Here is a 15,634-nt window from a genome sequence, read left to right on the forward strand (position 1 = left end):
GCCTGCAGCTGTGGCCCTGCCAAGCCCCAGGAACAGACAGTGGGAGCAGCCACACAGAGCAGTGGAAACAGCTCAGTCACAACAGGTCACCCCGTGGTTGTGTATGTCAGCCCCAACAGGCACGGGCCTGCCCTGCCCACCTCCCACAAGCATCTAGTCTGTGGGAAAGTGAGTTGGTATTCCATCTGTAAATGAGAGAGTTTGCTCTGTGGCTTTATCAAACTGCCTTTGAGTCGGGACTGACCAAATCAAGTTTCTGTGTTCACCTTGGGGCACAGGTACAGTTCAGCCATTCTGTAAATGTTTATTGACAGCCTGTGGGCCAGGTGCCACGTGGGTGCAGAGAAGGGACTGAGTCCTCACCCACAGCTGACAATCACGGGTGAGCACACTGTGCGCTCCTTGAACGCCGCTCAGAAAACACACACACTCCGGCCTATTAAAAGGTTTATTTTCTTCTTTATGCTCAGAAATAACGAAGTGGTCTTGCCCCCCAAAGGGTCTCATCCTGAAGGAATGCGAGGCAGAGAGAGTGACAGGAGAGGGTGTCGGTGTGAGGTTGAATGTGGGAGTGCTTTCCCCCTCTTTTCCTACTATCACTCCTCTTCGGCTCCCCCTCCAAAAAATTGAGGTGTGAACACAGCTTGCCACCCACTGGGGGATTGGGGAAGCACAGCTAAAGTCAAAAAATTAATGCCCATGTTCCACAAGAGCTGGGTCCAGTGCGTATCTGGTGGGGGGGTAGGGCAGGGAGGGGGGGAGGGGTTGGTCGAGGAAGCTGGTGGGTGGAGGGGAAGGGAAGAGGGACTGGGATCCCCCTCAGTGACAGTGGGGGTCTTGGTCCTGCCTCCACCTGTCCCCCGCCCCGCCATCCACTCCCTTCTTCCAGCCTCCCTTCCTAGCAGAACTGGTCGTCATAGTCCTCGTCCTTCAGCCCCTTGAGCCGCAGCCGGGCAAAGTCCTCAAACACGATGTCGTCGTCTGTGGCATAGCTTGGTGGTAGAGAGGAGGGGGTGAGGTGGGGGCCCCAGACCGCGGCCTCCTCCACCTCCCAGTCCCCTCCCCTCCCAGAGACAGGCACCGGAGCAGCCTTGGGACTGGAGATGTTTGCAGAAGGGACAGAGAAGGGGTGGTAGTTGGCAGCTCATTAGCCTAAGTCCTCTCAATTGGATGCTTCAACCATCCCGCCTCCCAAAGGGAAAAAAACAGGGTAGATCTGAATGTTACAGGAATCTGTCCAGAGAGTCAAAGCTTGAAGGGGTGGGGCCTGAGTCTCTTACTTGGTTTCGAATTCAATGAGGTTGGTGTCCACGGGGGCATCTGTTTCAGGAACAGCTGAGGGGAGGAGAGTGGGGGGGTGGGTGGGTGCTAAAAGGACCAGCTTTCCTCTCTGCTGGCCTTGCTCCAGACCCTCCCTTTGTGGGCTTGGGTGGGTGGCAGGCTCACCTGACTGGGGCCTGGGAAGGGCGATGTGATCATGGGGCTTGGGGTGCATGAGAACAAATGGCAGCTCCACTGAGACGTCCCTGGGGTTGGGGGAGAGGTGGCAAGAAGAGATGATAGTGCAGAGCCAGAGGAGACCCCTGCGCCACACCCCACCCCCAGGCTCCCCCAGCCCAGCACTCACCCGCCTCGAGACACCACCAGCTTCACCTTGACCCTGTAGGACACCAGGATCCCCAGCACCTCCTTGTTGGCACCCTCCTTCACACTGCAATTGGGGGAAGGGGTTGGACCAGAGCCCACTGCTCTGCCCACTGCCCACCCCAGGGCCCCCATGAGGCAGGACTGCAGACACGAGCATGGTCATGTCACGTAAAGTACCCTGCTGTGGTCCTTCTCATCCCTCTCTCAGTAAAAGCTCAAGTCCTTGCAACCCAGCCACCCTGCACTGTCTTGCTCTCCATCAGCCCTCTGACCCCACTTCCGGCTTCCAGGCTGGCCTCCAAGGCTTGCTGTGTGTGGTTGTGTGGAGGGGTGGGGAGGGGTGAAATCCAGCCCCTACTTTATGAAGCTGTTTCCCTTAGAGGGCCTGCCTCAGACACCCGGGTGGTCCACCTCAGGGTCTTTGTGCCTGTGGTACCCTCTGCCTGGAGCGCTCCTGCCCTGCACATCCACATTACCTACTCCCTTGGTATCTTCACCCAGAATCCACCTGGATCAGGCCTCCCCATCCCTCCTACCACCCTCCCCTTTTATATCTCCCGTGTCGGCCTTGCATTTTCTCCTTAACACCTGTCACTAAACATGCTACATGTTCTGTCCTGTATCTGATTTGTCTGGCCTCCCTCTGAGAACGGGAGAGGTGTTTGGGATCTGTTCAGTGACAGAGCCCTGGCCCCGGGGACAGCCGCACAGAACGGGTGTCTAGTTTCCTGCCCTGCAGCCACTGCCCCTCCCCGCCGACTGCCCCTCACATGGTGCTGGACGCCAGGTTGGTGTCCTCGTGCTTGAGCTTCCCATCCAGAGCGAGGCCGCGCTTCTCCCGGTTGTTGCTGAGCAGCGGGGTTATGGTGTACACCTTACAGAACGTGGAACTGGGCGACACCTGGTCACTGCAGGGTGGGGACGAGAGGGAGGCTCTGAGGGGGCCGGCGGGGTAAGGGGGCAGCTCCCACCCGCAGCAGCTTCTCCCCATCACCAGCCCCTCCTCTCTGCGGGCACGGGTCACAAGGGGTAGGTTTTGGCTCAACCTGCTCAAGAAAACGGGCAGCTCAGAGCCACCCTCAGACTGGAGGGAATGCCCTAGTAAGCTGAGGCAGTTTGAGAACCACCCACGCCCCCACGTTCCCAGGGCCCACCCTTCCCAGGGCTGTTCCGCTACTCACTCTTGTTCGACCTGAGCCACGGGGCACTTGTACTGGGCGGTGCTGAAGAGGCAGATGTCGGCGTACTGTCTCACTGTGGGGGGAAGGGACTGGGTGCCAAGCCGCTGGGCATGGGGTACAGACAACCCCCTACCTAGCTCCAGACCCAGGCCCCAGGCCGTCACTGCCCCGGCCCCTCTGAGGACCCGCACTGCCCCTCCATCTCATCCCAGGACAGACAGCCTGAGGTTTTTGAGCCCTGTGGGTCTCCCAAAGTGGGCTCTGTCCTGGGGCTGAGCTGATGCTTGAGGCCACACTGGCAGAAACTGCCCACCACCCCCGACCACCGTAAGGCCCCCTTCCAACCCCCACCTCCTACCAGAGACTTTGATCTTCTTGACAGTCTTGGTGGAGTTATTGGTGACGTGGACATTGACATTGAGGGGCTCCCCATGGTAGTACAGCTTTTGAGGGGAAGGGGTCAGGTTAATTGGGTGTTTTCACTGGTCCTGTTATTAGCATGCCCCCCTCCTCACCCCAGCCACACACACAGGGCTGGGCCTCCTCCCAGCCGGTACCCAAGCCCACCCTCAAAGGTGACCTCCTTTGAAAACATCATCCCGCCCTGTGGTTCCAGCCCTCCCCCCAGGGCCTGCACTGCAGCACGTGTCGCCACCCCACCTCCTTGTCCAGTGAAGCCTCAAGGTGCAGGGACCGGTCAGACATGAGGAAGTGGCGTGTGGTTTCAGCTGAAGGCTGGGGGCCGGGTTTCTCTGGGGCAAACTGCACCTTTCGGATCACCAGACGCACAGAGTTCCTGGGGGCAGGGGGTGAGCGGTGAGAGGGTCAGTCTTCGGAGGGTCAGACACTGGTTCCCACCTTCCACAGGGGTCCGGGTCAGGCCCGAGGGGAGGTTGCTTCCCTCACCGTTTGTGGCTTTTCTCTTCTAGTGATTTGGCGCAGAAGGCTCGAATCTCAAAGTCTACCCCGCAGGCCTCAAGGGGGGTAGAAAAGGTCACATCTTACACAAGGTCCCTGCCACCACTCCCTTCTTTCTGCTTCCCTCGCCTTGGGCAAGGACTCTTGGTCTGAGGAGCCTAGGGCCTGGGTCTCCCTCTGCCTCCCCGAGGCCTAGCTCCGGCCTGGGCTTGGTCTGGGCTGTGCAAGGTGAGCCCTTCTCCCCTCATAGGTCAAGAGCAGGAGGCAGTATCGCACGGGGACAGGGGCCGCGCCCATTCCACAGGGCCACCGCCATGGGGCATATTTCCCTGCCCTGAGTCCCACCCTAATGTCTCCTCAGCACCCCAGCCTGCCTCAGGTGTGCCCCTGGCTCCTGCTGGACACTTTTCCTCCCGTACCTTCCCCGTATCCTCTGGGCCTGGCTGCAGGGTGACGGAGCAGGGCAGGTTCTGGGGTATCTGTGGCAGAGGAAAAGAGTTCAGTTCTTCCAGAAAGTCCCCAAATCTTCCTCCCAATCTCAACTTAAGAGGCTGGAGAAGGACTCCTGGGGATGAGAAAGGAAAACAGGGGGGGGCCCAGGGAAGAGGCAGAGAGGCTAAGAGTGCAGGGTGGCCCTGAAGGGATCTGGGGGTCTAGGGTCCCACAGTGTTATTCCCAGACCTTCTTGTAACAGGTGCCTCACCCCTGCCCCCCAACACAGTCCGGGACCCCTTGCTCTACAGAGGGTGGGGGCATCCTCACTGTGAAAAAAAAGGGGTGGGCATGCTGGCCCAGCTTCCTCAGCAGCCGCTCCTGCAGGCGGGTGGGGGGCCGGGGTGGGTTGGGTGTTGGGGGGAAGGCCTGGTAGTTGGCGATGAACAGGTCTTTGCGGAAGGACAAGCCCAGCACGTCCAGGTCTTCGCGGCCATAGCGAAAGGCGCAGGTGAGGGTCACAAACACTAGCAAGGGAGGGCAAGGCGGGGTGGTCAGGAGCCCCCCTCCTAAAGTCCCCCCAGTTCGTAGCAGCAGCTGCTCCTTCCTCGGCAGCATAGCACCGGCCTGAATCTCACCCCGCTCCTGGCTTTCGACTCGGCTCCCCAGCTGTCTCCTTGGGGCCCGTCTCAGCGCCAGCCCCACCTTCCTGACTCCCTTCCCTCAAGCCCCTGGCCTCGGGGCCGGTACCTTTGCGGTCCTTCAAGTAGTCCGGGTCCACTAGCACCACACCATCTGGGGAAGGGGACACAGGAGTGCAGTTCCTGTCAGGGCCTCTCCATTCCTGGGCCCAGGAACTGCCTCCTGTCTTAGGGGACATGATGCTCCCGTCTGGGCACTCTTACTTACCTACAGGATCCACTTTGTCCAGGTGGTCCACAAAGTCCCGCTTGCCCAGGTACACGGTGAGCTGAGGACGCAGAAGGGTCACAGGAAAATGGTAGGGGGCTGGCAGGGCTTCAGAGCCCTCAAAAGTGGCTGCCCTGCCCCTGGGCCTCCCAGGCTGGGGGTCTCGGAAAGAGTTTCTCTGGGTTTTTGTAGGGTTGCAAGAGGAGAGTGGTGGGCTTTCCCCCAACTAGCTGAACTTGAGGCTTTTTAACTGCTCCCTAATACCGGTTCCAGGTGGGTTGGGTGTGTCTGTGTGTCCAGGAGAACCTGGCCCTAGGCAGGTGGTTAGAGAGCCTCACCAGATACCCTCAAGGACCTCGGATAAACAGGCCATAGTCTGGGGGAGGCATCCTGGCTTGGCCCCTGTGAGGGCTCCAGGCCTGGGCTTCTGGCCCCTCCCCCTGAGTCTCACTTAGGACCCCAGCCTGTCCCCACCCAGCCCTGTGGCTGGCTTAGGCCTTTGCGGCCAGGGGCTTCAGGAGGGAAGGAAGTCGGCTCTTAGCTGTCACAGGAAGTGGGGAGCTTGGGGTTGGGGATCGTCTAGGGGCAGGCCAGGCCTTGTGAGGGCCCAGGGAGGGTTGGGAGGAGAAGCGCTGTGGGAGACTCACCTTGCAGTTAGGACTCGATTTCTTGAAGACCCTAACAAAACAGAAAGGGAAACCCACTGCCTGCCTCAGACTCAGCAGGGACCCCAGTGCCAGGACCTTGTCCCTCCCTGGCCTGAGAAGGCAGAGCTCACCCGAGATTCCCTGGCGGCTTTGGGGCTTTACCCAGCCCTACCCCGTCCCACTTCTCCCCAGAAGGACAGGTAACCACAAGTCCTTAATATTCCCAGCATGGCAGCCCCTCCAAGCTGGTTGCCATGGCAACACCCTTGCTCCACCCTCACTAGTTCCCCTCCTCCCCTGGCAATGGCCTCCGGTTGCCAGAGGAACTGCTCAGGCTCTTCCCAGAGGATCTCCTCCAGGGGGACCTGAATGGGCAGGTTGCAGGTTGTATAAGACCTCTCCCTCTTTCCATCTCTGGTCTCCACCTCCCACAAGAGCTGGAGTACTGGAAAGAGCAATGGCTCTAAATTGATTTCTATTATGGGCAGTTCCTAAGTGTGACCCTACTCTCCATTAACCTCCAACTGTCCCTGTCTCTGATCTCAGCAGCTTAAAAGGTTATTTGTCTTTCAAGGCCCAGCTCAGATGTCACCTCCTTTAGAAAGTAGATCCAGCCCCACTCTAGTCACTCCCTTTTTTGGGGTTTCTGTCACACCTTGTTTATGCTTCACCTGTAGTGTGATAGGGCTTCCCAGGTGGTGCTAGTGGTCAAGAACCCGCCTGCCAATGCAGGAGAGGTAAGAGACAAGGGTTCGATCCCTGGGTCAGGAAGATCCCCTGGAGGAGGGCATGGCAACCCACTCCAGTATTCTTGCCTGGAGAATCCCATGGACAGAGGAGCCAGGTGGGCTGCAGGCCGTGGGGTCACAAAGAACTGGACACGACTGAGTGACTTAGCACACATGTAGTGTGATAACATGCAGTTAGCTGTGTATCTGTTTCACGAGACTGTGAGCAGCAGAGGCCTTACCGATTTAGGCATCCCCAGCATAGTTCCAGCCATAAGCCAGACACCATGATGCTTCCTAACATTTATTGGGTGAATGGTTCATGCCCTGTAGCGTTGCAAGTGTTTCGGATGTGTTATCGCATTTAATACTCTTAGCAACCCAGTGATGGAGGTCCTAATATTCCTATTTTACAGGTGAGGAAACTGAAGCCCAGGAGAGGTCAAGTATTTTGCCTGAGGTCACGGAAAGTGTAAATGGTGGAATTCGGGTACAGACAGAGGTACTCTGGCTCTTCATCACTAAATGATTGTACTATCCTGCCTCTGTTCTTGGCATTATGTTTGTTGGAGTGAAGGAGATTTCGCTTTCTGGTTGCTGAAAAGGTCTAAGCCTGGACTCCACCCACTGCTGGGAGGATAGGGAGATGTCTGGCAACCCCTGTGCCCTGGCCACTTGTGGGCCTGTTCTTTGCTGCCCCACCTTACTCCTACCAATCCAGTCTGCCTCAGCAGTGACACCTGGGAAGGGTCCCCAGGTAGTAGAAACTAAAATCCTGCCACCTGGCCCATCCACTGTAACGTCACATGCCCCTTCTTCCCAGAAGGCCAAGCTATCCAAAGACCATAAGGCATAGGGTACAGAGGCCCCCAGGTACCCCCATCCAGGAAAGGAGGGTAGACACTGGTATGGTGGGAACTAGGATAAGCACCCTATCTCTTGTCCCCACCTGGGGGCTGACTGCTGTGGCAGCCTTCAGCCCTCCCTCCCCTTTGCTTCTGGTTTTCCTCTCTGTCCCAGTGTTTCTTCCTATTAGGAGTCCTTGGCAGAGGGTTGGGACAGCCACAGTCCGTTGGACAACTGGAGTGTGGTTCTGGAATAATTGCCCTGAAGCAGCTGCAGGGCACCTGCCCTTTGGATCCTAACCCAGCCAACCTCCTGCCGGCTAGGGAGGAGTAAGCATGTGTACACTGAGGCTGGCCAAGAAGGCGGAGTGTCGGGGTGACCTGAGAGGTGCCCAGTGGGTCGGGGGGAGGGGGGTGCAGCAGAAGCAGATGCCCCATCACACTTCCTGCTATTCTCTCCATTTCCTGTGGCCCAGAATTTGATGGAGGTAGGAGGAATTGTGCCAAGTCAGCAGTCCCCGTGTGGTCCATCTGTCCCCCTCCCTGAACCACATAACGGAAATCTGGGGCCTCCCTCAAGTCAGCGACTTCCCCTTTTGCTGTGTTTAACCCCTAATCCAGGACACCAGTGCTCCCTCTGATCACCTCGCCAGTATCAGTCGACTGGGTGCTCGGGAACCTGTGATTTCCTACTCTATGGTTGGGGAGCTGTGGGGCTGGTAAAATGTTTTGCAGAACAAGTGACAGCTCAGAACCAGGCCCCCCTTTCTGATCCTCTCTGGAGAGAAGCAAATAGCCCCAATCTTTTTCCTCTTTTGCTCCTGCTCCCCAGAGACTCAGGCATTCACCCCCGGAGGTGTTGGGTCACAACAGGAAGTGGATTTTGCTAGAGACCAAAAAAGAGAACTCGGGGTGTCAGTGGAAGGAAGGAGCCTCGATTGCACAGAAAACATCCGGGGAGTGGATGGCGTGCCCTGGGCAGATACAGCCTCCCCTCACTCACGGGAAGAGGGATAGGCCCAGAATTGGGGAGGGTCGCCAAGCACTCTTTGCTCCCCCAAAATGAAGCTGTTGCTCCTAGCAACCCGGGGGAAAGCAGAAGTTTGGAAGCAGAGCCACCCGACCCTTGGGACCGGTGGGGGCAGCCCGACTGCCTGTGGGGTACTGGATAGGAGGCTTTCAAGTGGCTGGGCACGAGTCTTGGGGGGATCCCGCCCCAGCATCTAGTCTGCCCACACCCGTCCCCTCCGGGCCGGCCACCTGCTCATTCCTCCGCCCCTGCAACGCAGGCTGCACCGGAGAACCCAGTCGTCCGGCCCCCCACATCTCTGCGAAAACCCCGATGCAGGTTTCTTGATATTCAGCCCTCGCTTTCTGCAGGGGCTGTGGCATGCCTTCCCCTCATTATCCTCGAGGACCTAGGCGTGCGGCCCCGGATGGCTGTCCCCTAGGGACCCAGGCGTCCGGCCCCCGGATTCTCTCCCCGGTGTTCCTGCCTGGGGACCGTCCCGGCACCAGCCCGGTGCCGCCGCCCACGTCCCGCCGAATGGCCCCACCTCTCTTACCTGGTCCCGGGTTTCTCCCCCATGGTGCGCGCGCCCGCCGCCCGCCCGGTTCGCGGATAGCTCACAGCCTCCTAGCCCGCTGCCAGGTCCCTGCTCCTCCCCGCGCCACTGCGCACGCGCGCCCCCGCGCGCTCTCCACTACCCCCGCCTCTCCTTCCCCCCTCCCAACTTGGATCTGGGGAATGGAGTCCAGATGCGTCAGCCCGGATCGCGCGCGCCACGGCACTGCCCTCCCTCTCCTCACAGGCACGCGCGCTGATTGGCTCCGCCCGCCCCCCTCCGCCCTCCATCCCCACCCCTGCCGAGGGATCCCTCCCCGCGCGCGGTCTCTACACCCTGCTCCTCCCGCCCATCTCTCCGCCCCTCCGCACCAGTTTAGGAACTGACTGGGCACCCTCAAAAGAAGGCGCCCGCCTTCCAGGAGATTAAAGCATTCTGATTGGCTCCCTGCATCAAGCACCCTGCAGGGGTTCCCTCCCCTTTGTTTGCTTTCTCGGTGGCGTTGGAGGCTACGGGGGTGGTGGGGGCGGTGGGTGAGCTCTGACACAGTCTAGGAAGGAGGATAAGGGGATGCACAGGTGGGTGGGCGGTTCCAGTTGCGTGATGCTCGCCTATTGCGCGCCGCTCACCCCAGAGCTTGTAGCTGTCTTTGGCCCTCCCTCCCACTTCTTTATTGTGGTGTGTCAGCTCCCTCTGGTGTCTCTCTTTGATCTTCGCAGGGTTACTTCTAAATTCTCTACTATTCTCCATCCATTCATCCAAGTTAACATCCATTCATGCATACATCCGTCCATACATCTATCCATGTCTATTTTGTGCTAATCACTATACTAGGCAATGGGAACTCAGACATGAATTAACATCGCCCCTGCCTTCCTCGTATGGTTGAGGAGACATATGAAGAGGTATTATGATTCCAGGAATGCTATAATAGAGGTATGACTCAGAAGACAAAGTGACTCCAAGAGCTTGGCTGGGGGAGGGATGGAGGCAGTGCAGGCTGTCCAGAGGAGGGGACATTTGAGGATAATCTTTCTGAAGGGTGGGCAGAAGTTGAGAAATGGTATTTCAAAGAGAGAGAAGAGCAAGGCACATCCTATAATGAGGTGTCTGTGGGGGTAGAGGGCAGGAGACAGAAGGCTGAAGAGGATGACTGGAACAGAGTGTGAAGGATTTTGTATAGCAGGTAAAGGAATGAGGCTTCCTAGGTGATGGAGTGGTAAAGAATCCGCTTACCAATGCAGGAGATGTGGGTTCGATCCCTGGGTCGGGAAGATCCCCTGGAGTAGGAAATGACAACCCACTCCAGTATTCTTGCCTGGAAAATCCCATGGACAGAGAAGCCTGGCAGGCTACAGTCCATGAGGTCGAAAAAGAGTCAGACATGACTGAGCAGGAGCACCTCAGCAGCTAAAGAAAAGAGCCAGGAGCCTCCCCTGCAGGAGGACACGTGGATCCAGTAGTGGATCCGCTCTTTAAGGCAAGAAGTGGAGTGGCATGATGAGACTTCTCCTTTCGGAAGATAATTCTGGGCAGTGTGGAGGGTGAAGGGAGTGAGGCACACTGTCATAGACTGAAACTAATCAAGGAGAGAAGATGAACAATAGAATGGAAGGGAGAAGGGGGACCAGGCTGAAGATTCATTTCTAGGGCAAAATTGAATAGACTGGGGAAGGATGATGAATGATGGACATTTTGGACTTAAGAAGCTAAGGTATTCTCCTTCTTCCATCTGTTTTCCCATATTCCCTCATCTTCACCAAATGAACTGACTTCATTCTTCTCCACTTTTCTGTGCAACAAAAAGTAATGTACACAAGTTTCTGAGATAATCTTTAAGGTCAAATGCAGGCCTTACCAGCTGCCCCCTCCCACCTCCAGTTCTCCTACCCTTCTAAGCTCACCTTTCACCCTCTTCAAACTTTAGCTGGTACATTTCTTTTCGACTCGTGAATCATTTATGGCAAAGGGTCATGACCAGAAGGTAATGAGATCTATACTGCTACATATCTAAAGTGATTTTGGAACTGAAAGGCTGTGATTTGCATGGCATTACAGCTACCGTATTAAAAAAAATACTAACGTAAAGACAACTTTCAGTTCAGTTGTCGTTCAGTCGTGTCCGACTCTGCCACCCGGTGGACTGCAGCTCGCCAGGGCTCCCTGTCCATCACCACCTCCCAGAGTTCACTCAAACTCATGTCCATTGAGTCAATGATGCCACCCAACTATCTCATCCTCTGTCGTCCCCTTCTCCTCCTGCCTTCAATCTTTCCCAGCATCAGGGTCTTTTCAAATGAGTCAGCTCTTCCCATCAGGTGGCCAAAGTATTGGAGTTTCAGCTTCAACATCAGTCCTTCCAGTGAATATTCAGGACTGATTTCCTTTAGGATGGACTGGTTGGATTTCCTTGCAGTTCAAGGGACTCTGAAGAGTCTTCTCCAACACCACAGTTCAAAAGCATCAATTCTTCAGCACTCAGCTTTCATTATAGTCCAACTCTCACATCCATACATGACTACTGGAAAAACCATAGCCTTGACTAGATGGACCTTTGTTGGCAAAGTAATGTCTCTGCTTTTTAATATTCTGTCTAGGTTGGTCATAACTTTTCTCCCAAGGAGTAAGCATCTTTTAATTTCATGGCTGCAGTCACCATCTGCAGTGATTTTGGAACCCCCCAAAATAAAGTCTGCCACTGTTTCCACTGTTTCTCCATCTCTTTGCCATGAAGTGATGGGACCAGATGCCATGATCTTTGTTTTCTGAATATTGAGCTTTAAGCCAGCTTTTTCACTCTTCTCTTTCACTTTCATCAAGAGGCTCTTTAGTTCTTCTTCACTTTCTGCCATAAGGGTAGTGTCATCTGCATATCTGAGGTTATTGATATTTCTCCCAGCAATCTTGATTCCAGCTTGTGCTTCTTCCAGCCCAACGTTTCTCATGATGTACTCTGCATATAAGTTAAATAAGCAGGGTGACAATATACAGCCTTGACGTACTCCTTTTCCTATTTGGAACCAGTCTGTTGTTCCATGTCCAGTTCTAACTGTTGCTTCCTGATCTGCATACAGATTTCTCAAGAGGCAGGTCAGGTGGTCTGGTATTCCTATCTCGTTCAGAATTTTCCACAGTTTATTGTGATCCACAATAAACTTTGGCTTTGGCATAGACAATAAAGCAGAAATAGATGTTTTTCTGGAACTCTCTTGCTTTTTCCATGATCCAACGGATTTTGGCAATTGGATCTCTGATTCCTCTGCCTTTTCTAAATCCAGCTTGAACATCTGGAAGTTCATGGTTCACATACTGTTGAAGCCTGGCTTGGAGAATTTTGAGCATTACTCTACTAGCCTGTGAGATGAGTGCAATTGTGTGGTAGTTTGAGCATTCTTTAGCATTGCCTTTCTTAGGGATTGGAATGAAAACTGACGTTTTTCAGTCCTGTGGCCACTGCTGAGTTTTCCAAACTTGCTGGCACATTGAGTGCAGCACTTTCACAGCATCATCTTTCAGAATTTGAAATAACTCAACTGGAATTCCATCACCTCCACTAGCTTTGTTTGTAGTGATACTTCTAAGGCCCATTTGACTTCACATTCCAGGATGTGTGGCTCTAGGTGAGTGATCACACCTTCGTGATTACCTGGGTCATGAAGATCTTTTTTGTACAGTTCTTCTGTTCATTCTTGCCACCTCTTCTTAATATTGTCTGCTTCTGTTAGGTCCATACCATTTCTGTCTTTTATTGAGCCCATCTTTGCATGACACGTTCCCTTTAGGAAGATATTAAAGAAGGCCAGAAAAAATGAAAGAGTTATACCATATAATGGTGGTGGGAAAAACCATCATTTTATAGGGACATCATTTTCCCTCATATTGTCTGTAAGTATAATGCCATATCAAAACAACAATGAGACTTTTTTGGAAGGGAACCGAATTTTAAACATAATAAAAAGAATCAACTTTCAAGTGTAGTCAGGAAAATTCTGAAAAACTGGAGTAGAGTGGGCATTTGTCTTACAAGTTTATTATGATAATTAAAATAGTGTTATGGGTGCAATCATAATAAATATATCAGTGAAACAGAATAGTGTCCAGATACAGACCCATGTGGGGGGCTTCCTCCATTGCTCAGTGGTAAAGAATCCACCTGCAGTGCAGGGACTCATGTTGGATCCTTGGGTGGGGAAGATCCCCTGGAGGAGAGCGTGGCAACCTACTCCAGTTTTCTTGCTGGGAAAATCCCATGGACAGAGGAGCCTGGCTGGCTGTGGTCCCTGGGGTCACAAAGAGTGCATGACTGGAAGGACTGAAGCAACTGAGCGTGCACACACAGTCTAACGTGGTGTTACTTCAAGCCCGTGGAGAACTAATGGCAGATTCACTAGATAGAGTTGGGACAGTTGGCTATCCATTTAGGGAAAAAAGTTATATACTTCGCATACCTTAAAGTAAATTCGAAGCAGCTTAAGGCCTAAATGCACGGAATGAAACTATTATAAAATAAACTCTGTATTTATGTGTTTGTGCATAGGCTAATATTAGGAAAGTATGCCCATTACTGGGGTAAAGACTTAGGTGGAGGGTTCAGTTCAGTTCAGTTCAGTCGCTCAGTCGTGTCTGACTCCTTGCGACCCCATGAACCACAGCACACCAGGCTCCCCTGTCCATCACCAACTCCCACAGTCCACCCAAACCCATGTCCATCGAGTCGGTGATGCCATCCAATCATCTCATCTTCTGTCGTCCCCTTCTCCTCCTGCCCTCAATCTTTCCCAGCATCAGGGTCTTTTCAAATGAGTCAGCTCTTTGCATCAGGTGGCCAAAGTGGTCCACTGGAGAAGGGAATAGCACACCACTTCAGTATTCTTGCCTTGAGAACCCCATGAACAGTATGAAAACGTGGAGGGTGAGTTCCTTTTTTTTTTTTTAACTTTATGCCCTCTTTGTTTGAATTTGTTTTGCAAGGCGAGTGTATTGTATCATTTCTCTCGTTGTAAATGTAGTTAACAATGTCTATGATTTCAGTCAAGGAGACAAGTTCCTTAGGTAGCAGTGATGTCTGGATGGAAAGTGTCCAGAAGCTCCGTTGCATTAAAGGTTAGCTTTTGGATTCTGGCGCCTTTAGTCTTGACCACGTGTTCTTTAAGCCCCACGGCCCGCCCCGAGCCGGTCCTCTACCCGGCCCATCTGCCCGGCCTTGAGTCCTGGCTCTTCCACGCCGCACATGCTCACTCTCAGCAGGCGCGCGGAATCCAATGCACAGGACCAGGGCCCCCTCCTCACGACCCCTCCCCTCGAGGCATCCGTCGCGGTGTGTTTGCGTCATCGCGCCACGCCACCACTAGAGCCCAGTTGAAGATGGCGGCAGCCGTTCTCAGTGGGCCTTCTGCGGGTTCCGCGGCTGCGGTTCCCGGCGGGCCCGGGGGTCTCTCGGCGGTGGGCTCGGGTCCACGTCTCCGCCTGATGCTGCTGGAGAGCGTGTCGGGGTTGCTGCAGCCGCGAACGGGGTCCGCTGTTGCTCCCGTGCATCCCCCAGCCCGCTCGGCCCCACATTTGCCGGGGCTCATGTGCTTATTGCGGCTACATGGGACGGTGGGCGGGGCCCAGGTGAGTCCGTAGACCGCAGGACCGCGGCCCTGTTGGTTGGCTCAGCTTATTTTGCGCCGGGGTCTTATTGCACTGTAGCTGCATGCAGTGGCGGGTAGAGGGAAGGAGAGCTGGGGTCAGAAGGCGGATCCAGGTATCTGGACGCGATTCACTCCCTTCTTTATCAGCCTTGAGTAGAAGAAACTCAAGGAAGAGGAGGGACCTCGTTTTCTCTGTTGCTAGGTTATCGGTAGACGCTTATGAATGGGTTCGATCCCAGGCCCGCTCACGTACTAGATGTATGATCTTTAGCTTCTTTTTCCTTCGGCAGTATCTGTTTTGGGGATTGTTTCGACTGAGTGAATAGATGTATTCAGCAAATACTTACTGAGCTCTTACTGAGGGCCATATCCTGAGCGCTCCAGTTACAGATGCGATGGCAATGAACAAAATGTTATGAAACACTGTGAGAATTGTACAGTGGTATACAATAATTCCATACAATTGTATAGAATTGTATAGCCCTCTTATCTAATCTGGAACACTGAGAGATTTTTCTGAGGTACCAGAGTTTAAGCTGAGATCCTCAAGGATGAGTAGGGGGTTTGGTAGGGGAAGAAAGCGGAAGAGGCAGTTCGGTCAGCGTAAAGCTTCCGTGGGAAGGTCCTTTGGTAGGAACTGAAAAGAAGGGCGTGGTGCTTGGGGTTAGAGATGGAGAGGAAGAGAGTGGGTGCGATGAGGTGGGTAGTCTGTGGACAGGTCACGCAGCACTTTGTAGACTAGCTTAGAAGGTTCTTTGGATTGTACAGAGTAGAACCTAACATCCATTCAGTGATGTAAGCTTGAAACCCAGATGTCATTCTAGACACTTTCGTCTTGCTCAAACACCTCTTTATGCAGTCTGTTAAGTCCTTTTGATTTTATCCTTTATGTAGCTTTCCATATCCTTTCCATATCTTTCCCATTGCCCCCATACTGGCTTGAACCCCCATTATCTGACTGAGATACAAATAAGACGTAACTGTCTAACCTATGATAGGTTCACTTTTAATATTATCTGCTGTGCTTCATCTTTCTCCCCCTTACCCTCCCCCAAATTCTACCATCCTTTAAGACTCAGGTACATGAGGTCTTCCTTGTCCCACCTTTGTTACTCGGACCTTCCCAGCT

General features: G+C 54.0%; 2 protein-coding genes across 11 annotated transcripts in view; one reads left to right on the forward strand and one right to left on the reverse strand.

Moving 5' to 3' along the window:
* The window catches only part of PELP1 (proline, glutamate and leucine rich protein 1), a 48,254-nt gene that overhangs the window by 12,549 nt on the left and 20,071 nt on the right, over nucleotides 1-15,634 (forward strand). For 2 of the 9 annotated variants that reach the window (XM_027518080.1, XM_027518082.1), the window contains exon 1: nucleotides 14,201-14,485. The exons of 6 other annotated variants lie outside the window; for them this stretch is intronic. In XM_027518080.1, coding sequence (XP_027373881.1) covers nucleotides 14,237-14,485 — 249 coding nt within the window. In that variant the 5' untranslated portion in view covers nucleotides 14,201-14,236. Of the gene's footprint in view, nucleotides 1-6,870; nucleotides 6,965-14,200; nucleotides 14,486-15,634 lie in introns of those variants that run through there. One more of the 9 variants, XM_027518088.1, reaches the window with a different exon arrangement.
* On the reverse strand, nucleotides 435-9,186 carry ARRB2 (arrestin beta 2). 2 transcript variants are annotated; one of them, XM_027518092.1, is made up of 15 exons: nucleotides 8,873-9,186; nucleotides 5,735-5,765; nucleotides 5,088-5,148; nucleotides 4,929-4,973; nucleotides 4,509-4,705; nucleotides 4,166-4,225; nucleotides 3,735-3,802; nucleotides 3,489-3,624; nucleotides 3,187-3,271; nucleotides 2,829-2,901; nucleotides 2,418-2,555; nucleotides 1,628-1,711; nucleotides 1,447-1,526; nucleotides 1,281-1,335; nucleotides 435-992 (listed from the first exon to the last, which is right to left on the reverse strand). In XM_027518092.1, exons 1-15 carry the CDS (start codon nucleotides 8,893-8,895, stop codon nucleotides 899-901), a joined length of 1,230 nt encoding a protein of 409 aa, XP_027373893.1. In that variant the 5' UTR covers nucleotides 8,896-9,186; the 3' UTR covers nucleotides 435-898. The 2 variants fall into 2 exon arrangements, with proteins under 2 accessions (XP_027373893.1, XP_027373892.1); XM_027518091.1 differs by having other exon boundaries at nucleotides 1,281-1,368.

This window comes from Bos indicus x Bos taurus, chromosome 19 (genome assembly GCF_003369695.1).
Source record: "Bos indicus x Bos taurus breed Angus x Brahman F1 hybrid chromosome 19, Bos_hybrid_MaternalHap_v2.0, whole genome shotgun sequence".
In the NCBI taxonomy this organism is placed as follows: Eukaryota; Metazoa; Chordata; class Mammalia; order Artiodactyla; family Bovidae; genus Bos; species Bos indicus x Bos taurus.

What these genes read in the sequence shown, in the direction of transcription:
- ARRB2 (XM_027518091.1), bottom strand. Translation starts at nt 8,895, where the DNA reads ATGGGGGAGAAACCCGGGACCAG. An exon ending in GCCCAGAGGATACGGGGAAG is followed by an intron (nt 3,803 to 4,165) that starts GTACGGGAGGAA and finishes ACCCCCCTTGAG; the next exon opens with GCCTGCGGGGTAGACTTTGA. An exon ending in GTGGCTCAGGTCGAACAAGA is followed by an intron (nt 2,556 to 2,828) that starts GTGAGTAGCGGA and finishes CCCACCCTGCAG; the next exon opens with TGACCAGGTGTCGCCCAGTT.